The 23,831-nt window shown below is 42.7% G+C and overlaps 2 protein-coding genes across 2 annotated transcripts in view; both read right to left on the bottom strand.

The window, feature by feature from the left end:
• Nucleotides 1–12,214: 12,214 nt before the first annotated feature.
• Nucleotides 12,215–19,183, bottom strand: myoz2a (myozenin 2a; the record flags this gene model as incomplete). Its single annotated transcript, XM_080547294.1, has 5 exons — nucleotides 12,215–12,452; nucleotides 13,185–13,368; nucleotides 15,800–15,944; nucleotides 18,187–18,356; nucleotides 19,102–19,183. 5 exons carry the CDS (start codon nucleotides 19,181–19,183, stop codon nucleotides 12,215–12,217), a joined length of 819 nt encoding a protein of 272 aa, XP_080403420.1.
• A 41-nt stretch (nucleotides 19,184–19,224) lies between these two features.
• synpo2a (synaptopodin 2a) overlaps nucleotides 19,225–23,831 on the bottom strand; it is a gene marked incomplete at both ends in the record, with an annotated part of 31,541 nt that continues 26,934 nt past the window's right edge. The window contains 2 exons of the mRNA XM_080547293.1: nucleotides 19,225–19,233; nucleotides 20,125–20,248. Of these exons, the coding sequence (XP_080403419.1) occupies nucleotides 19,225–19,233; nucleotides 20,125–20,248 (133 nt within the window). The remainder of the gene's footprint in view (nucleotides 19,234–20,124; nucleotides 20,249–23,831) is intronic.

Here is a 23,831-nt window from a genome sequence, read left to right as displayed (position 1 = left end):
TGCCTGGATATTTTTAAGAACTCTCGCGAGATTTATCAGACTAAACCTGGATTTTCCCTTTAGCGATGTTGATGGAATACCCCCCAGAGCTGCGAGGTCAAAACCCGCCTCTCGAAGCGCTGTATTTACTGCAGTCCCACACTGCTGCCACACACACACACGCACATGCATGCACACACGCGCGCGCACACACACACACACACACACACACGCGCGCACACACACACACACACACACACACACACACACACACACACACACACACACGCGCGCACACACACACGGCTGTTTCATGGCGAAAGGGAGGAGTTTGACTCGCACTTTTAGTATACTTTCTCCCGTCAATCACTCAGGTGCTGTTTCATAATTGTGTGGCATCAGGCATGCATGCATGTTCACAATTTCTGTACTTTAAAGAGTACCTGAGAAAACAACAACTCGTGAGCTTAGAATGATACGGTTCTATCTCCGTTTAGAATGATAAGGTTCTATCTCCGTTTAGGGCAGTTCAGAGATATTGAGCGTCAAAGTTTTTACATTCCATTATGTTCTGTGAGACGGAACCTTTGTATTTTATGAATTACTAACTCAAAAATTTAAACATTTAAAAAAAATAACACCACACAGGCATTAATAAAAAACCTAATGGATCAGATTATGTAAAAAACTCAATTTTGACAAAAATGGAGATAGAACTTATAATTCTAACGTCACGACAGAAATACATGCGTTTTGATGACGTGGCTGATCTGCGTTCCTAGGATATGTTGACAGATAAGAACAACAACGTCAGCTGTGTGTGGTGACAATTGTAACACCGCTTGAGGATTAGGAAGAACGAAAACCCAACCCAGTCGTATAAAAATGTGATGTAAGACTCCCGTTATCCAAACACCATCTGCCCAATCCTATTATGTAAAAGAAAGCAATGGAATAGGCCTACAATTAAAGCTTTTTCCCTCTTTTTCAGTGCTTTAGTCAAACATGTGTACAGCTTCCCTGTGTTGGACACTCTGTCACTATGGATGATAGATGGTAGGCTACTGAAGTAATCACTCCACATTTTGTTATAATGCATGCAAATGTTCCTCTAAATTAAGTTATGCAATTCAATGAATCTAAAAGTGTTCACTGTAAACTGTAAGTTTGACGGTTTTGGAAGTCGTCACTTCCATTGACAAAAACAGGTCACACTGATCACAGTGGCAAACAAGTGATGCATGCATCTCATTATCAAGTACAACTTTCACACAGTTTGAATAATTTAAACACAGTGAGCAAAAGGGAGCAGAAATACTGAAATACTTCAAGGAAAATATAACAATCTTACTCTGCCCCCCCCCCACACACACACACACACACACACACACACACACACACACACACACACACACACACACACACACACACACACACACACACACACACACACACACACACACACACACACACACACACACACACACACACACACACACACACACACACACACACACACACACATCCCATAAAATCTCCTACATAATAAAAAGTCAGATCAGATAAAAATGTTGGGTAATGTTGCAGTGTTATCTAGAGGCATCAGACATCAGCTCCATCAAGATATTAGATAAAAGGATCCCACATTGCATTTGGTTTGAAAGTAGTTCAATTACTGAATTATTTATCCAATGCACATTGCATGCTACATTTTAACATTTTTGGCATTTAGAAGCAAGTGCATGCGTGTAGGTCATATTGTTTAGTAGTGGCTTCATATTCCCTCGTCTCATGACGGTGGAAAATGTGATTTGTGCACTCTTTTGTATAAACACCCACAGACTTACAAGGTAATCTAACCCGGCTTTTAACCCATCTGTTGTCTCCTTAATTCACAGATTCTGAAGCCTTCTGCGTCGTACATTGATTGGCAGTTTCTTCAGTGTACTGTTACACACCTCAAATTCATTACACATTTTGAAGAAGGTTAGAGTCTTATCACCAAGCTGAATTTGGACAAAGTTGAAGAGACGAAATGTACTGTAATGTATGCAGCCTTAAGTCTGTCTGGCCTGTATCGACTACCTTAATGCAGTGGAGAGATCCTATAGCAGATACAATAATTCTGTAGAATCCACTACCGGCTAATAACTTTCCACTCAGGGCATACGTCTAAGCGAGCTGGTTCAAGATAAACATTGGTTTTCAAACAAAGCTGTCTTAATAGCTCAGAGTGGTCCAGGAAATCGGAAACACGGCGATCACGTGTGCGGTGAAAGGGGTCACAGTGTATCTGAGTGGCCCAGGCTTTCCCCAGGAAGTACTTGAAAGAGCCCATAGAGGAGACAATGCCTTTCCCCACTGCAAAACCTTTCCCTAAGGGACACATAATGCTTCCTCTCAGAGCACGGAACAAGTATAGGAGTGTGTTAATCATTTAAGCGAGGTGAGTTATGAGCTAGGCCACTGAACTGCTATCTGTTCACGAATCACAAATCACAGATCCATGTAGTGGACACAGGCCTTTTTGAGAGAGGGAATGTTGTCCATTTCCAAACAAAACTGGGTGGAACACTTCAGAAGAAACGGTTAGTAGCAGGCCCATTGCTGCTATATGTTTTGATATGAAATGAAATACTCATGAAGAACCCACAGGAAAACACAGAACAAACGACTTAAAAAACAAATACTGTAAAACAGTCGGCTGAACTGTAAACATGTTAAGGTTTGATTTGATTTACTATAAACTTGATACCGATTCCTCCCAAGAGGGAAGGAATGTAGTTTCTGGACTTACACAAAATAATAAACAAGAACAAGAAGCGTATCAGTGGAGTGCCCTCTACACATACAAAGCAGGCACTCGGTTTGATGTTAATTTCTTCATGTTCAGGACATTCTTACCATGGGTGCAGTCCTTACTTTGAAGTGAATTACCGTACTATACAACTGAATTACCGTACCATACAAATAAATCAGATGGAGTGAGATTTCTTGTATTTTACAAGTTTAGGAACAACTTTCAAAGTGCTTTGTGACCTTCAGTACAGTTCCCATATAGAGTAGTTGAATCCTCAGATTTGCAGCATCACTGCACAACTCGGAGCCTATAGGAATACTGCAGTAAAGGTGCACATTGTTCGGTTTGTGATTCCCAGGGGAAAAGCGTCTCCTTGGTCTCTCATTGTCCATATTTGTTTCCTTGGGACTGTGGGACATGTCCTAGCTCTTAACCAAACACGCCCCGTCCAACAGAATTACACTTTCTTTTGTGTTAATATTCAGCAACTGTCAATGTAAGGACTTTGTTACTACCTTAATGATAGAGTTACTACTACACAGGTATACTAGAGGCAACTGAATGTAAAGTGTGACCCAAAGTATAGTATTCCGATGGATAGTTGGATAATTATGGATAATTATTTAAACACAAATCTAACAGCATAGGAAAACTCACTGATCCTTTACTTCAGCTGTGTGGTGAAAGACATTTAAATTAAAGATTAATTAGGTAGACCTTTGCCAGCTCTGCAAGGAGACACTGCACCGAGTAAATGCCCCGTTGAGAATTGGTGCCTGCCTTCTCACCTTGAGAAAAGCCCTCGTGAACAGCAAGCGATTTGCTGAACACCGTTTTTCCTCAGTGCTCAAATGACGAGCCCATGTCCTCTGGCAATCTACCAATACTTTTATTATTTATTTATTTTTATTATTCCCAATACTACAGATACCTTAAAAGCAATAATCTGTGTTGGATTATTTGGAGTTCTCTCATTCTGAATGTTGAGAGTAAGATGTCTCATTTTAAATGTTATTTTATTTTACTTTTATTTTACCTTTCTTTAACCAGATACAATCAGTTGAGAATAAATTCTAATTTTCAATGATGATCTGGCCAAGAGGCCCCGGCAAGAATAAAAACAAACATATAAACAGAAATACTCAGGATCAACATAGAACAATACATACGATACATAAGAACGGCAAAGACAGTGAAGATACTAAAGGTTATAAAGTTGAGAGCCGTTCAAATAAGGACAAACAAACAAATGCCACAATGTCAAATATTGCCCAAAAACCGCTCAACAGACAATCAAAGGTAGCTCAGGCAAGGAGACAAACGAGTAGAAACAGACATGACAACCGTATGTTTTTGTTTACCCTGGGTTTTCATACCAGTTTGTCTTTAGACGGGCAACCCATCACCCAATGTGCTCCGGTCGTATTGAACAATCCCCCCTCAGTGGGCAGAAATCAGCTCATGTTTATTTTTGACTGATGGTGACATTGATTGGGTCACCAAGCGGCTAAAATGCAATTTCACCCCCAAATGCAGTGGGCCATTTGAAGGACAACGGGGATATTTTCAGCATCACTGTCTGGCTTTTCAATCCATACTTGTTCTGTTATTGACAGTGGGCAGACACTGTTGGGATCAGGGACAATGCTATAGCTTTCAAAACATGGCCACGTGTTAATGCCAGCACTATTGCAGAAGTCATGCTGCTAATACTGAGATGCTAAACAAACTGGTGAAGAAGGCCAGCTCTGTGGTGGGGACCGGGCTGGACAGCCTAGAGGTGGTGGCAGAACAGAGGATGGGGAAAAAACTGGCGGCCATGCTGGCCAATCCCTCCCACCCGATGTACTGCGAGCTGGCGGGGATGAGGAGCAAGTTCAGCCACAGATTTGTTCTCCCCCGTCAAAGTACAAAAATATTTGGACAGTCCTTTGTTCCAGCTGCACTCCGACTCTACAACCAGGCCCTGCAGGGTGGGGGAGACCTGGAGCTGGAACTTTTGGAACTTTTTACTTATTGAGCCTGCACTGTTTTATGTATTTTATTGAATGTTTTCTGTTTTCTGTATTGAATGTTTTCTGCCCTAACTGAGCTGTTTGACAACAAAATTTCCCCATTGGGGACAATAAAGGTTTTCAATCAATCAATCAATAGAGCTCCCTACACTAACTTTACTGTAAAAAAAAACAAAAAAAACTGTCTAACTGATGTTGTTGTGGAGCTCTAAGAATATCAGGCCTACTCTCTCTTTTTTATGACTTACTTTACTTATTGTACTTGACTCTATTATTGTGATTTTGTATCTTGCTGCAATGCCAATGTTGAAGAACCTAAGCCAAAGATTTTTTACTCTTGTCTACATTGGATGTAATAAAATAAATGTTGATCTGATCTGATCTACAACACAAAGAACATCATATTGCTTGCCCGTTCCCAGACCTGGAAAGCCATTGCTTCTCCTATCTACCGTCTATATTACAACATTTACATTTACATTTTTGGCATTTAGCGGACGCCTTATTCCAAAGCGACTTACAATCGATACATTTGACTAAGTAAGTGAATCATCAACAACATACAAAAGCTACAGTGGAGTACGTATTATGGTGCCATTGCATCCTTCTTCAACTTTTGGCTAATGTAACTAAAACACAATGTTGCTTCTATATGTGGCTGCTCTTAGGAAATGCTGATACCGCACGTGACACAAACTGTACTAATGGACAGCAATATTACTGTACATTAGAGACCACTACTACATTTGACAATTTCATTGTAGTCCTTTACTTGCGTGTCTGTGGCGGCATGGTTAACCAGCTCTTACTGCTTTCTCTAGGGACCATTCCAGACCATTGGCTGGTTGTTGTCAATCATGATTACAATGTAATTCATGACAAGAGCCATGACCTCATCTCTCCTTACGCCCCTTCTTATTCACGATGTCCCCACCGATGTTCAGACCAGAACACCTGAACAGAATGTCTCTTCTAAATATATGAGTAGTCGAAGCTCTTGGTGGTTGAATTACCACTAATGAGGAGCTACATAGCGAATGTGAATGCCCCGTCGTTACATAAGGGATTAGGACTATTATGATTCTGTGGCGCAATGGAGGCCACAGGAGGCAACGCCTCAGACGCGACTTGTGTCACTGTATATTTACCCAGGAATTATAATCTTTTAATGATAATAGTTTTGCAACAACGAAACCACTTGTCAGATTACCTTAATGAACATACCTGAAGTTGAAAGCAAGAACAGTACTAGTTTTTTTTGTCTGTCTTACATGTAACGATGAATTGAGAATCAAGGACCCCAATTGAAATAAGCCAGTGGCTTTCTTGGGTTTTTATCCTGTTAGTTGACCTTGTATGTAATATGTACTTTCATGTACCTACTTCTGCAAATCTTCTAATAAAGTTTTCAATCAATCAATCAAACAGTGAAGATAAAATGTGTCGCTTCCATTTTTAGTAGCATTATAGTTTCAATGATGGTCTTCCTCTCATATGTGACACGTTCTAGTCTTTTGGTCCGCATGTCGGCAACCAATCAAAATGTTCAGACTTTTATTTTGAAACACGGAACTACGTTTCAACGTTGTTGAGAATCACAACACAAACTCGCTAGTCAAGTCAAAATACTGCAATGCAATGGATTGGGTGAGTAATCCCCACTGCTACCTAGTCAACTATAACACTACTTTACATTGTGAGCAGGCTCACAAAACAAGATGTGTTAGTCGACTAGTGATGTGTCATTGATTTCCAACAACGGGGAAATGTGTTCACATTTTCCGAAAGAAAAGTCCCATCATTACATCGGATCCCGACATGAGGACCAAAGCATCAGAATGTGTCACATATGAGATGAGTGTATGACGTTTTTTAAGTATGTTGCACAATGTATGACTCAGCATGCAGCATGACGTCACTGGATGATTTATACATGTACATTAGTCTGTCTGTCTATCAGTGTCTGTCGCACTGACTCACCTGCCATGGGGAGGGGGGAGAAAATGGGATGACATAAGCATAATTGTTTGGCTATATTGACCACGTTACATTAACTTTGGCACACGGCCAAGTGGTGACTGTGGTGATATATTTTTTGCTGCTGTGTTTGCTGTATCCCTAGCAGCCCAGGCACTTGCTGTGGAAGCGATCCTATCTCTTCAGCTCTGTCTGTTAAGTAAATATTGTTTTTAAATGGGTTGAAAGACCCCCCCCCCCCCCCCACCTCCCTCATATTGCTTTGTATGGAAAAACATTTCTGGAATGGAACTTTTTTTCTTCCTCTGAAGAAGGGCATTCAATTATTCATGCGCATTCTGTCCTGTCGATCCGACGTCCTCATACTTGTGCATGTGCTTACCTGGAAAGAATGCCTCTCTTTGTAAGTTCATTACTCTTACTTGGCTATTAAACCAATGGAAGGGGCTAATATATGCTACATCGACTATCCAGCAGGGATGTGCATTGATCAGCCCCCTGAGGTCAAAGTCATGCGCTGGCTTGTTGTGAAAGTGCAGTGTGTTTAATTGGCCTCTTGAGAACGCGCAGCCTCAGATGTAAACAGGAACAAGCACATGAATGTTCACTTAATTACAACCTGCTTGTCTATAATGTTTTTTATTATATATATATATATATATATACAGTATATATATATTATTTTTTATTTTTTATTTTTTCAGTGCTTGAATATATATACAAAATTGTATACTATATGTAAGTATATAGTTGTACGATTTTGTACAATTTGAATTGCTTTGTTTCTTCTCTCTGAAAAATCGACACTACAAACGGTATAGTATCAGTAGATCGCTATAGAAACTGTGTATACACTGTTAGTGTAGGGATTTGTAGTGATGGCACACTGAAACCTTTGCGATATGTCATATGCTGTCTAGCATTGACTGGTCTGACTCAATATAAACATAACTACGGTACAAGATTGGCCCCGAAAGTTATTGTTAACATAGTTACGCCCATAACGACATTTCGGGGCTCGGGTCACTGTGTGTCGCGTGTCTCCCTCTGACCTTTCACCCCATCTCATCAGTAATCCAATGCCAATTCCCTGACCTCTGGTGGGTATTTTCTTCACTTGTATTTTTGGGCACCCTGCGGGGCTTAGCACTCCCTGTGAGATGGACCACCTGCTGAGACCGTTCATCACTCTATTACTATCTCCAGTATGCCGTCAGCAGAAAATTAGATAGATATTTGACATTATAGGAGGCACATGATCACCAACATACCGACCCTAATGATTGAATATAAATGATTCATGAATTCATGCGTGGAGGTCAAGTATCTCTTGTATCACCATGCATCCTAGCACACGGGTCTCCAGGGGGACACTGTCGAAACCCATTGTGAGTATGTGAAGATAGGACAGAACTACCCATCACTACTACCCATCTTCCGTCGGAGACTGAAGACCCATCTCTTCAGGCTACACCTTAACTGCTCCTCCTGAGACATCTACTAGCCCCCGGCACTGTGTCTCCTGAGACACCTGCTTTCCCCCTATACTGTGTCTCCTAAGACTTCTACTGCAATGGAACAAGGGGTCTGCTAAATGCCAAAAATGTCAATGTAAAATGTAACTAGAAACCTCTCAAAACTCTATGTACGATGTATGAATCTGCCTTTTGCAAAACACAAATCCTGAAGATAGAAACATTTCCCTAAAGACCAACTGTGCATATGCTTTCAGAATACCTCCCTCTAGCTGTGCTTTGTAGTGCTGCTAGCAGTTTTACAATGTACAATAGATACTCTACTACAGGACACATACAGATGCTAGAGAAAAAAAGCCTCTGGGAAGTTGTCCATTTGTTTTACCTCAGCATTTCAGTGCTGCTCTGTGTCAACAGCACACCGTTGCTGTTGTGTGTGCTGATAGTAACCCAGGGGAGTGGGATACTTTTCCATTACAAAAGAGTCCCAGTAGCAACAACAGCGCCAATGGTGAGCTTCTCAAGAGACTGACAGTGTAGTATGCAGACTAATGGCAAAGTCTCAAGAAAAAAGAAAAAAAACATTGCTTTCTTTCAGACATTCTAACATTCTGTGGTGATGTCTTTATCCAGGATTAAAACCATGGTATATTTGATCAGGGACAAAGTAAAATATACTAATACAGAGAGGCAACAACAGCAGTGAACAGCTATGCATTATATATCTATATTATTATTATATATTGTTTTAGCCCAATACACACCTGATTCAAATAATCAAGGGTTCATTTTTTTTTCTTACGTTTGCAGGAAAAGTGCTCTAAAAAAAAAAAGTTATTATTATTATTAGTAGTATTATTATTATTACTTCTGAAAAACAACAAGAGTTCGATTCTTACTGTGTGTTTCACTCCCCGGCGTGATCAGCCAATCACACGACCAGAAGTGTTCACATCTTATCTGCAATACCCTGGAGGAAGTGCATTGAGCAACATCGGCATGCTGTTGTGCACAGTCCTAGATTTGTATCAGGTGTTTTTTTGTGTAGGTTTTCTCCCCCGGGAGCACAGTTTGTTCAGGAGTGACCGGGAGTTGGCCTTGCAGCTAACTGGTCGGTGGTGCTTGTGCACTCAACCACATCCCTCAATGTCCTCCTCTGCCAACCAGAACATGTCAGCCGCCCCAGCTCCTGCTGTGCGATCCTGAGCGAAGTCATACATCCCCCCGGGGGGAAACAGGTGGAGATTAAAGGCCAAGTGCCCCCCCCTTCCCCCCACTACCACCACCACCACTGCCAATAATATTTCCTTTCCACATTGCGATCGTTTTGATACTGGGCACAATAAAAAAGAGCCTTCAGACCGCCCTGGATAAACAGTGTTCCATAACCACAGTCTTGGCAGTGCCCACCGTGCTCTCTGATGCTGGGTGTACAATGAGCGCTAAAGTGGTGACTGGAGAGGAATTCAATAAGACAGCCAAGAGGGGGGTGCGGGGGGCACAGCGCCGGTACATTCCAAAGAGGGCCAAACAGAGGCTAGGAATGCAGCTACTGGGCCCTGTAATGTGACCATCAACAATCAGGAGGGGGGTATTTCCTGCCTTTACAGGCTACAGAGGCACCAGTGAGTTTGCAGTAAGTTTCTTTCTGTGTGTGGAAGTCATTTTTGGTATGGACATACAGTACAGTAAAGTAGTGACGTTGTTAGACATGAAGTAGATTTGTCCTCTCACCATGAGGTATTATGGGTAGGATGTTGGTGGTTTCAAACTAGTAGATGTAAAACGACCAGAGATTATCCACAGCCCATTTCACAAAATGAGCACTCGAGGAACAGGTTCATTACTCTATTACTATCTCCAGTATGCCGTCAGCAGAAAATTAGATAGATATTTGACATTATAGGAGGCACATGGACACCAACATACCGACCCTAATGATTGAATATAAATGATTCATGAATTCATGCGTGGAGGTCAAGTATCACTTGTATCACCACGCATCCTAGCACACGGGTCTCCAGGGGGACACTGTCGAAACACATTGTGAGTATGTGAAGATAGGACAGAACTACCCATCACTACTACCCATCTTCCGTCGGAGACTGAAGACCCATCTCTTCAGGCTACACCTTAACTGCTCCTCCTGAGACATCTACTACCCCCCGGCAGGTTTTACCATAATCTTCCAGCTCTCTTGTCTTTTTTCTTCCTTTTTTTTTTGTGCTATCCTACCGTTTTGCCCCATGGATATGATTTTGATTTGTGGTTTCTTTTATCTTATTTACATGTATTAAGTGTTCTTTGTGTATTGAAACCTAGCTATTGACGAGTCCTCAAGGGCTTCCCTCCTTGCACCATTCCCTCCTTACCGTGCTAAAGAAACTAAACTAAACTAAACTAGAGGTATATAGCCTAATGTAAGTAGAGAAGTAAGAATGTAAAAATGTTTTCGGAAACCTGACACTTGCCAAGCCCTATTATTATACATCCGGCCTAGTCCTCATCAGCTGGCTTGCAGTCCATAGATGCAGTACATTTGGCTTGCGTCAACGAACAGCCATATTTTACCTCCCATGCCCTCTGAAGTGCCACACACTGTCACACTGTCACAGTGATTGGCAGCTAAGCCAACTGCCGTCTTATTGATCTGGGCAGATTCTGTTATATATAATACAATATTATATAATTTAAAAAATCGGGGGCTGTCTCCTTCTCCCTCCCTCCATCCATCCACCCTCTCTCTCTCTCTCTCTCTCTCTCTCTCTCTCTCTCTCTCTCTCTCTCTCTCTCTCTCTCTCTCTCTCTCTCTCTCTCTCTCTCTCTCTCTTTCCCTCTCTCCCTCTCCCTCCCCCCTCTCCCTCACTCCCCCTCTCTCTCTCTCTCTCTCTCCCCCCCTCCCCATCAATATAAGTCATATCCTGTTTAATGTCCAAAGTATGTCCAGTATGTGGATACTACTACTACATACTATAGCTCACCGGGGACGTGGCCGGTATGATGGGAGACGCGAGAGGCCGCAGCGTAGCTTAAAGTTGAAAGACTCAGTCATCAGTCATCTCGCTCGCGTCAGTGAAGCAGATTTGATTTGTCAGCCGAGGCGGTGTGTAACCTTGAGGTATGTTATAGCTGCGCTCATGTATCTACAGCCAGGAGTCTCATAGGATGTGAACAGTGATGTATTTACATTAGAGTACACTGGTGTGGTGTCATCCAGCTCAGTGCTATCACTCTGGATGAAGCAAACACCCTATCACTATAACAAGCAAACACACTACCACTCGAGAACAAACAAAGACACGATCACTAGAACAACCAAACACACTATCACTAGAACAACCAAACACACTATCACTAGAACATCCAAACACACTATCACTAGAACAACCAAACACACTATCGCTAGAACAACCAAACACACTCACTGCACAGTTATTCATGCAATTAATTGTGGAATTCGAAAGAGATTTGTGTCGTGATAAATCAGGAGCGGAAAGATACGTGCATGAGTCATTTTGTAAAGCAGAAGAAATTGGAGCTCAAACTCACTCAAGAAAAACGAATGACAACATTGTGCTTTATACAATTGTACTCAGTTTATAAACAACTAAAACCAATAATCATATATATGTGTCATCAGATAGATATAATTTCTATTATACACATTAATTTACAGTATGCAAATATCCTATACTGTTAGTAGTAGTAACTCTAGCTAGTGTATTACTAGCTGGTTGATTTACTTTTGAGTGCAGTTTAAAGATTGTGGAGTACATTTGGCCTTGGACAGACTGGCCAAGCGGAGAAAGTTGGTTTCTGCCACAAAAGTAGCTAACTTGCCCTGGTAGAAAACCATTGTGAGCTTTTCTCTAGGCTCTGACCCTGTTCTGACCTAACCCTGACCTACAAGGACCTTGGGTAGCAACCAGATAGCATCTCTGAACAAGAACACTGAACCAGCCAGAAATTCAAAGGTCATCCGATTCCGGGATAAACATTGGCTCTTTGGGAACTGCGGAGAGATTGAGGGGGCCGCCGACAGACACCCAGCCCACGGCCGCCCTGTTGAAGGTGGGCCGCTTCACCCCGGCGTCTCCCTGGAGCTCGGAGTAGTCTGGAAGGTCGGCAGCAGGGCCGGGGTCCACCTCTGGGGCCTTGAACATGGACGGTCTTGTCTTGTTGAAGCCACCGAACGGGGTTGCCACCCTGGAGGTGTTGGATTGACAACATTACATTACATTAGCCATCATCCACTAATGAGACAAGAGAGAAGTGACAGTTGACACAGACGCATCTCTTCAAAGGGCAGCTAAAGCTTTTGACTGGAAGACATGTTCTGCCACAAAGGTTGACAGATACATGCTGATGTTTACTGTATAATGTAAGTAAGTAAGTGAAGCTTTATTTATATAGCAACTTTCAGACAAGAAATGCAGCTCAAAGTGCTTTACAACAGGGAATATAAAAACATATACAAGCATAACATGAATATAAAAGCAGGGGGAAACGAAAATATAAAATACAATCTGCCTTAACGAATTACGGTCTTAATCTCCCTGAGCGCAATTGAAAATATTTTAGACGTGCCTTGCCTTGAAAGTATTTCAGACTTGTCTTCCAAATATTTAAAAGTCCCTTGCCTTGAAAATATTTCAGACTTGACTCGATTAAATATTAAGACTTGACATTATGAAGATAATTAAGACTTGACTTTATGGAGATATTTAAAAGTCCCTTGTCTTCAAAATATTTAACTATCTTGAGTATTTAATGTATATATATATATAAATGTGACTTACAGTACAGTCACATAGTCTTCTTGGTAATCCAGTACTTAATTACCACTCAAAACACTTTCAGTAGAGTATAGTTGTGCACATACATCAAGAATAAAATATGATGTTTAATGTGAAACGTTCTCAGCTTGATCATCCCTACCTGTTGAAGCTCTTGTACCCTGGTACCTCACACTGGGGCTCGGGTTCAGGCATGTGGGTGAGGAGGGTGCCGGCCAGGGTGGGGTCGTTGTTGATGGCTTGGTCCCAGGGGGAGTAGTAGGACCTGGGGACACACGTGCTGTTGAACTTCTCTGGTGGGATATCTTTCAGAGGCCCCCCGTAACCTAGGGTAACACAGAGGTACTTTAGTGAGGTGAGAGAGAGAGAGAGACAGAGACAGAGGAAGACGATGAGTGAGAAAGTGTGTTTGGAAGGAAGTGAAAGGGACAACTGCATGACAGAGGGAGATTAAACAAGAGAAAGTGTGAAACGAATAATAGCCTCATCAACCTGCCACCAGCTGTGGCGCAGGAGGTATAGCCATCGTCTAATGATCGCAAGATCGGCAGTTCAAACCCTGGCTGACCACATGTCAAGGTGTCCTTGGGCAAGACACTGAACCCCAAATTGCTCCCAGTGAGCGGGCCGGCGCCTTGCATGGTAGCTTGCCGCCATTGGTGTGTGAATGGGTGAATGAGAGGCCATTGTAAAGCACTTTGGAATAAGGCGCTATATAAGTCAGTCCATTTACCATTTACCATTTATCAACCTGAGAGGTACAGTATCTCTTGGCTCAAGGATACAACCAGACTGCTTTTACCGTAAGACCTTCACAAACACCCACATGACCCCTATATAAGGTTATCATAGCTGTTGTATTTTTTGTCTGATGTTGTCTATTGTGTTATGCACTTCTTTGTTTTTGTCATTTGTGTGCTGCAGAGAATAATACACTGCACTGAGAACAAATTCCACTGGCTTTGGTCATGTAGGTAATAAACTATCTATCTATCTATCTATCTATCTATCTATCTATCTATCTATCTATCTATCTATCTATCTATCTATCTATCTATATATCTCTGCCCTGAGGAGAAAAGGCCCCACAATTTCACAAGATACCGGAGAGAGAGAGATGTTCTTGGATCACAGAGTATTCTCATGTGGTGTGATTTGACCGTTCTCTACGGTATGTGGTGTGGGAAATCTACTTTGACTGCCGCTAACCCTATAGGGAAACTCTCAAGGTTGGAGATATGAATATGAGATTCCTTTATAAGTGACAGATGATTGCCTAAGGCTTGAAAAGAGGACAAGGGATAGAGGCTGAGTGTGTTTGAATGCAGGGTGAACTCATGCTCCGATCATCACTTCCACAGTCACCCCAAACTCCAGAACACCAAGAGGAGTGAGAGCCTTCCTTCCTTCCAACTCCATGACCTAACACTCATCGTTACATTTTACTGTCTGTCGCTGCCTTATATATGCAAGCAAGCATAACTATTTAACAAGCCATTAGACACAGAAAGTATAACACCTGGTTCCATCAAGCTAAGCTATTTCAAGAGACATTACACGTGCTATCCAATACCCTTTGACCCCATTTTTTGCCTCTACTGTAATTGCGACCATGTCCGTGATCTTCCTCTCTTAGGTGGTAGGGTGGAAGTCCCAGAAATAGCAACGCATACTGTGTCCATGTGCTCATCCTCTAATCGGGTCTCCCACAAGTTGTGTTGAGTGTGCTGGATCAGGGTGAACGCAATCTGAGCACCACCGTTGCGGTGGAGACTGGTGGAAATAGAGGGAATCAGAGAACGCGCTCATTGTAACGCATGGGATGGTATCAAACACATGTACACATGTGCACGTTCTGCCTCCACCAGCCTCCCCTGCACTGATGGCATATTATACAACAGTTAGTTCCGACTAAGTAATTTGATTGGACAAGAGGCATTCCATGAGTGCCGATATACAGTATAACAGCACTGGGACTTTTAACTATATGTATCACTCCGCCGCACAGGTGTTCTACTAAATGACCGTTAATAGACTACATGTTTGTGTTCAGGTTACTAGGCAACAGTCCAGTTGAAGTTCAGTTGCGGAAGGATGCAAGTTCAAAACAAGCAATATAACGTTTTAAACAATGATGCTATCATCACCATGCCTGATGTTATCATACAGTATCATCATCCATAAGGACCAACATACATTTTTGCCCATACAGATATGACATGTACTGTCCAGTACATGAGTGGACGTCTAGCCAAGTCTAACCCAGATCTTAACTTGTTAAGATTAAGATTGTTTCCACACTTAATCAGCCACGAGGGGTAATTTGACCCTTCTGAGTCAAAGAAAATGTTATATATTTGCACTAGATCAAATTTCAGGACCCTCCTTTCATGACTTTTCCTAGATATGTGCGTTCTACCACCCAGTATCCTTATTATTATTTTTTACATTTTTCAGGATAAGCTAGTATAAAGCTATTTTGCAGTTTTTTTGTGTAGGAGGCAGGGTCATTTAAAAGACGGCCAACTAGTGGTCGTTGTGTGTAAATAGCAACGTAGCATTGTAAAGGGGGATCATTTGACCCCCGAGGCGGCTCTTTTAGTAGGTAAAAGTAGTGCTAACCCAGCACTGTAGATTGTTTCCTTCATTTCAAACAGTTAGACAGTCACTGGAGCACTCCAGGCTACTGAGGGAAGGGGTCCACAGGGGTCATTAGGTTCAGTTACATCCTGGTTGTGTTGCAGTAGTGGCACCCACCTGGGGCGAGGTTCTCTGGGTTCATTGCAGTTCTGGGGTCGGGTGTGTTGGGGGGTGTTTTGGGCGACCCGTCCACACCCATGTTCTTCTCGTCACTTGTGGTTCCCGTGGTTTCATCACTCTGAGCGAGAAGAGTCACTCCGTTCTAGAGGTGACAGACAACAAGAAAATGAGAGAAGTTAGTGTCTACTACAGTATACGCTGCCTTAACATGAACAGATTTGAATGTCTTGTGCTGTAGACAGGTCCATAGTGAGTGAGGGTTTCCTCCTGACAATGATATTTGGAATTATTTACTCTAGGACTTCCTCAGGAAATGTTTACAACTTGAAACAGCATTTCCCCGTTCCCCCATTGCCCCTGACGTTAATACTACAACAGCCATGGCTGGGGTAAAACATTTTTTATATCTTTGCACTCGATCAAATTTCAGGACCCTCCTTTCATGACTTTTCCTAGATATGTGCGTTCTACCACCCAGTATCCTTACATTTTCTAAATCACACCAGGATAAGCTAGTATAAAGCTATTTTGCAGTTTTTCTGTGTAGGAGGCAGGCTAATTTACAAGACAGCCAGGTAGAGGTTGTTGTGTGTAAGTAGCAGCTTCCCAAAGACTATGGTCATTTGAACCCCGTGGCGGCTCTTATAGTAGGTAAAATACACACGTCTGTTCTAGTGTTAAAGTGTAGGGAAACCTTCCAAGAGAGAGAGAGAGAGATTAATGTTCAGTCGTCAACAACCTGCATTTGTATACATTCAATTGGCTCAAACAGTTATCATAGCAATGAGGAATAACTAAATAAGGAATAGACAAAATATCTGAAAAGAAACTGGGCCAATATGATTATTTTCAATTTGAAGTTAAAGCTGAATGTGAAATACCCCATGTATGGTGGCAACATAGGGCCAACTGCTTAGCTTCTGTAAGACTGGGAGGAGAAAATGAGAGCTTGGCACACTGCCTATTGAAACACAATGCGTATAAAATCACGGGGCTTCTGAAGTCTGTTGTAAGAATCTCACACCTACTGTGTGTGTCCCAATCCTAGGCAGCAGTCTGATAAACATGTCAAGTGTTTACTTGCTTTATCAGGAAGTGGTGTATTGTGTTACTCAAGTGTCGCTCTTCCGCCTCATAAAATGGACTGACTTAGATAGCGCCTTATTCCAAAGCGCTTTACAATGGCCTCTCATTCACACACCCATTCACACACCCATTCACACACCAATGGCGACAAGCTACCATGCAAGGCGCCGGCCCACTCATTGGGCGCAATTTGGGGTTCAGTGTCTTGCCCAAGGACACTTTGACATGTGGCCAGCCGGGGCTCGAACCGCCAATCTGCCAACCTTACGATCATTTGACGCCAGCTCTACCTCCTGCGCCACAGTCCCCCCTCATAAGCCTCATAAGCCCTTCCAAACAGTACATAGGGAGACCAAGCACTGAAGCCAGTTCCCATATGTAATTGATGGTAGAGAGAATAAAATCCCATGAGCACCATCAAGCACTGTTGATAATGGTGTGATAAATTGGTTTAACCAAGTGGACATATAATGCGCTACAGAGAGTAGTGAGAACAGCACAGAAGATCACCGGCGCCCCCCTCCCCTCTCTGGAAGAGCTGTACAACACACGCTGTCTCAGGAAGGCCTCAAAGATCTCCAGGGACCCGACCCACCCTGGGCACGTACACTTTACCAGGCTGCCCTCGAAAAGGAGGTTCAGGACCCTGGCCGCTAAGACAAACAGACTGAAGAACTGCTTCTACCACAGGGCCGTCCAGGCCCTGAACACAGCAAAGACCTAAGTTCTGGGCCCTGGACAGTCTGGACGGATTGTATGGCAGCTGCTGGACTGAAAAAATCAGGTGTAGTGCTGAGGCACAAACATGTACATTTCAAGCCTGCAAACTGTGACACTTTAAATAACATGAAAAAAATACTATTGTGCAATATGACAACCCTAGTCGACTATCTGTACAGTATAGTACAGTGGATTGTGTACATAGCCTTTATTTATGTAAACCAGCTCCTTCCCTTCTTGTGATTTTTTTTTTCTAAAAGTTTTTTTTTTTTCCTTTCCTAACACCAGGGGAGCCACCCCTCCTAAATTTCGTTGTTTGGTACCTGTACTGTAGCAATGACAATAAAGTCCATTCATTCATTAATTCATTCATTCAATGTTATGTAGAGGGAATACAGCCTCCAACACTCATAGGGTCCACCCCCATTAAGACCATAGAAAACATCACAAAGTAAATCCTACAGTGTGTGTGTGTGTGTGTGTGTGTGTGTGTGTGTGTGTGTGTGTGTGTGTGTGTGTGTGTGTGTGTGTGTGTGTGTGTGTGTGTGTGTCTGTGACAACGGGCTTGTTGTGCTTACATTGATCTGTATGTTGGTTTCATTCCGGATGCTTTCGAAGGTGTATTTCTCGGAGCGTCTCTGGCGCATCTTGAAGAGACGGGAGCCCCTGTTGGAAGCCAGCGACAGTTCTTCGAACATGATGTCTTTAGGGGCACTCACCTTCTTCCCAAGGTCGATCTCTGCTGCATCTACAGGCCACACAACAGCTCTGAGAACTTTGGCTTGCATGAAGTTTGTGTTGCCAGTATGGTCATTTACGTACATATTGAATGATTATCTATCACTATAAACAGTTCCTAACACACATCTTGCCGAGTTCACATTACTGTCAATATGATAAACGATGTTAAAGTTATATTTGTATCGTCAGTCGCTCATGTCGAGCCCTTGTTGTGGTTAACGCTGCATGCTAGCTAATGCTAATGCTAGCTTAACGCTAGCTAATGCTAGCTAATGCATGGTGATTATGGAGATGTCATATGCCAGAATATCCCTCAGCTGCCTGTAGTCTTCAGGGCCCTCTCCTTAACCCAATGTGCAACACAGTTGTTCCTAACCCAGAAATAGCTTGTTCAAAGGACGACGACAAAGGGATTAGTTACTTTGGGCAATAAAAGTCATCATTTGCTTATTTATAGAAAGTGTCGTTGAGTGGTGTGGGTACTGGCTTATTGATGGTGGGCGAGATCTGTGTGTGTGTGTGTGTGTGTGTGTGTGTGTGGTGGGGGGTATGAATGCATTTCCATTTTGAACACTGGTGTGGGGGGTGCATCATGTGTATTTATGTCTGTGCTGTGTTTATGAGTCATGAACTGTATGAACTGACATGCTTTTACATTACAAATGAGATGGAGTGAGAGTGAGATAGGGAGATACGGTGAGGGCGAGAGAGAACATGGCTAGACAGAGTAGGAACCGGGGCCGTGTTTGTACCTTCGGGGCCCAGAATCTCCCTACAGATGGCCGCCGCCTGGATCTTCCTCTCCCGGGTCGTCATGGTACAGAACTGTGACATGCTCTCCTAGGGGAGCACAACATCACCAGAGATATAGTGTTTCAGCACACCTTACGACAACAACACACAAACAACACACAAAAGGAGACAGCCACAGCGCCGTGTGTGTGTGTGTGCTATCAATCGTTAACGTTACACTCCTCTATGCCACACACAAACACCCACTTGAGCAGGTAAGAATTTATTGGAGCTGCCAAAAGGGCAAAGTTAGCACATCCCTTTAAATAACCGTGGGCCGTTAAACGCCAAGCACATGCTCTCCAGACATGGCAACTCTCTTACTGGAGGACATGAGAATCAATACAACCGGAATGACCTAAGTGGGTCGAAACAACCGCCGGAATGAAAGGGGTGATGATGTCACAGCGAGAACAAATGGTCGGCAACAGTCCACATCGATGTAGACATGTTATCCAAAATGTTATCCACATTTTGAATAATGTCAAGCCAATTCAGTTAAATTCAATCGCAAATTAAGATATCCCATGATTAGGTGCTCAAAGCAGAATTGGTACAGATTATGTATCCAGAATACTGAATTACTATTCTTATCCATTCGCTTGAACCGGAGATCTATTTGTAATCATTGGACACCCACAAATTGTCACATCAAATACCTATAACACTTTTTTTTAAATATAGGCCTACTGCTCAACAATCAAGATGAAATTCAGACACGTAGTTTTTTTGGCATACGGCAGTGTGTATGAAGACTTCAGGGGAAATAGCAGAAAATAACGTATCTGTTAACTGAGTCTCTCAAACTTCAAAGTTGTTATTAGGATGCAAAGAATAGAATAGCTTTTAGAGTGACAATAACGGTAGCGCTGTCGACTCTCCAGGACTGATCAGAGCTAACAGAGTCTGACATGTCAAGGTCACCTTGTAATCCCAGAGCAAAAGTACAGCACACCTTGGCAGTCGCCCCTATGACACCTTACCTGTGTCGAGGTCCCTTCGGGCGTCTCGAGTGGTGCCTGTATCCTTACAGAGGGTAGGCCGAGAGACGAGGAGGTCACCGGGTAGTGCAACCTGCGCTGCTTCCTGCACTCCCCAACACTGAAGCTGTCGAGGGGTGGGTGGAAAAGGAGGGGAGGGGGCTGGGAGCTGGGGGGGGGGTTGTTGGGAGTGGTGGGTGGTGGGTGGTGTTGGTGGCTGGCTGACTGGATGGGGAAGTGAGCGAGTGAGTGAGTGTGGGGGGGGGTGTCTGTGTGTCTGTTGTCATTGGTATGTGGTATGAGGTTCACAGCAGGAGTTACTAAATATAGAGAGAGTGCTACCGCTCCCCTCGCCCCTCTCTCTCTCTCTCTCTCTCTCCTGCGGTCCAGTGTCTGCACGGTAGCTTAGGTTGGGGTTGGGTGTAGGGGTATGCGGTGCTACCAGACCGGCTAGCTAAGCCACCTTTACGCCTCGTCCACCTGACGCCATCCCATCTCCCAGAGGGCCTTTGGCCCCTTCACTACTGACGAGCGAGGCCAGGGCCATTAGGAATGTGTGTACATGTGAGTGTGTGTGCGCACACACACACACACAAACACCACGCACACACACACACACACACACACCACGCACGCACGCACGCACGCACACACACCACACACACACACCACACACGCACGCACGCACACACACACACACACACACAGGTTGAACCTTACCCCAAATCCCCAGTCTTCCCATCTATACGTGTTGGCTTTTGTTGACACCCCTCTGGAGATCAGACAGGCATCAGCCTAGATGGCTCCTCCTACACTACTGATAGGCTGGCTGTGAGCCACAAGATCTATCCAGTTACTACTGTACATTCAGTATAATATACTATTATAGCCAGCACTCGAGTTGAGGGGGGATGAGGGGGGATGGCATCCCCCCTGAAATAAAAACGGTCAAAATCATCCCTGTTCGAAAACTGTCACTGACGCTGTGGGGATGCTAACATTATCCCCATATGATAAAATCCACCATCCCCCCTGATTTTCTTTTACAACTTGAGTACTGATTATAGCATATTATGCTAGGGGAAAGAAAATAAGGACCTAGGAGAAAAGGGGAGATGTTATGATTTAGGATTGGACCCATGGAGGCAGGAAAGGTATTTGGAAGTTCATCCTGGGAAATATCTTTTGTTTGATATAATTCTGATGGTTCCGGTATGTTTGCATTGCAATGACAAGGACTTAATGTCGTAATCTAGCTGTCTGACCCGGTTTTAGGGACTACGTCAAGTGAAATAATATCATTTACTGAATTTGGTGAAAAGCTTTGAGCTTTTCTGAGGATATTCCCAGTACACCAAATCCACAGAATTAAAACTGCTGAAAGATTCAGAGTATTGTAGAATCCCCTTTGCAGTTTACTCTCACTTGACCCTGTTTTTCTGGTATTACTATAGTATGTTGTCCTGTGATCGGATTTGTGAGCAAATAGATTAATTGCTGGCTGTTGTTGCACAAGCTTGCTTCATGGCAGCATAAACCTTTATGAGTAAAGCATTATGTGCTACAACAGTGGGGCAGTACTGTTCTTGTGTCCTATTGCGCCACAGTCCAGCTACTTTAGCCCCCCCCCTGCAATTATGTAACCGTCTCCCTGGCAACAGGCCCACCCCACCACCCCACCCCCCACCCCTGGATATAGAGCGTGTGACTCTGTCAGACTAAACATCGAGCACAAAGGGGACGATTACACAGGACGTTAGCAACACATGGTATACCAACACATTCCTGTGGAATATTCCTGTGTTTTTATGCAAATTCTTAGAAACAAAAGTTATGGTTATGAAATTAAAAGAGAGTACACAAATTAGAAAAATATTATTGGTTGTTGTTGAATCCTTTTTTCTTTATTTTTTCAAAATGCCTAACCCTGCTTAGAACACTAACATTTTCAATTGAACACTCAACATTTTAGAGTACCAATTTAGAGTACTATAGTTCAAATAGATCTAACAGAACTAATCGTTTATACGGAAAGCATTTGAGTAAAAAAATAACAATGAACAAATGTGGTTTTTTTGTGGTTTCCTCAAATACACTGGGGGGTGCTCAACCAAAGACACAAACACAAAAGTCTACAGTGAATTTAATCTGTTTGAATTCTAAACTGATCACTCTGTTATAAAAAAAAAACATGACACATCACATGACAGCTATCAATGTTGACTCTGTGAGAAAATAATCAAATCTAGTCACTATTCTTGGAGATGATAATCCAACTGTTCATCCATCACAATCATAAACACCATAAAAAGGTACTCAAGGATTATGAAAATCCATTGCAGAAGTATGCAACACAGACAAAATGAATATCATGTTGTATGTACTGTAGTCAGCTTGATATCCTCATTCTATAAGGGTGTATATAAGAATGCAATCATTCATTCTATTAACTCTATTCTACATGTCTCATTAGTGGAAGGGAATTACATGATGTGGGGTAATCTACTGTATTTTACAGTAGATTATATATACATTTTTAAGTCCAAAACAACAACAACATACATCATTCACCCTAATATACATGGTGTTGATTGTGTTACATAAGTGTGGATAATCTTTCCAGGTGCCCATGGTAATCACAGTAAAGTGTCTGACGACCAAGGACTGAGGACCAAGCTCCGGACCTGGGGTGATAGGGCCTTTTCAGCCGCAGCCCCGTCCCTCTGGAACGCCCTCCCCAACCACATCAGACAGGCCAACACCCTCCCAACATTTAAACATGCCCTCAAAACCCACCTCTTCAAGCTCGCCTTCACCAGTTAACCCTCTCCCCCTCCCCTTCCCATGTGTCCCCAGCACTACCTTAACTAGGCCCCTATAGTTTCTCCTATTTATTTTTTGTGTCTTTTTATTATTACTACTCAATCTTTTCAGTTGGTAAAGCGTCTTTGAGTGTCTAGAAAAGCGCTATATACGGTAAGTCTAATGTATTATTATTATTTGTTTTATTATAAAGTCTCTAGCAGGAGGAAGTATGTCCTGTTAGGGGTTTGCTGTCCTCCCTGTAAATCTACCATGTACATGTCTGCCACACGTTTATGTAGTAAATAAAAAGGCAGCCAGCGAAAAGAATGAATTAATCTCTTTAAGTGGAGCTTACGTAACAACCTGTCTGGCCTCATGTGCTGAGTTATAGATTTAGCCATTCCCAAAGTTCCCAAGCTCCTCCTTGTTCTAAATATTCAACTGTTTGTTTGAATCATTCCACAAGAATTTGCCTACCATCACATGAGGTGAATTGAGTTCGACAAGACGAGAGTGCTCTTATAACCACAAAAATCTGCATGCTAAGGTTAAGTCATTCAGAGTGGAATTTAGTCTTCTGGATGAACCTTAAAAAACAAAACAAAACAACACTTAAAACATTAACACCATACAATCATCAAATGTGACCCTTTCATTTCAAACTGATCTCAATTTCATAGTTTCATTTCTTACCAACTTGACCCATGTGTTGTGTTGTGGTTCCTCACGGTGCCCCACCCACTAAAGCCATCAGGTGAGGCTGAGATCTAGCTTACCAACACAATATCCTACTACTCCAATGTCATAATGACTATGCGATTATTGGTGAGATTGCAAACATAGCAGTTACAACTTGCAATTCATACAACATACTGTAGATTCTGACACTGAAACCTTTTAAATAT

This window comes from Nansenia antarctica, assembly GCF_963989245.1.
Source record: "Nansenia antarctica genome assembly, chromosome: 17".
In the NCBI taxonomy this organism is placed as follows: domain Eukaryota; kingdom Metazoa; phylum Chordata; class Actinopteri; order Argentiniformes; family Microstomatidae; genus Nansenia; species Nansenia antarctica.
The sequence above is the reverse complement of the archived record's forward strand: the minus strand, read 5'-3'. Positions and strand labels throughout refer to the sequence as shown.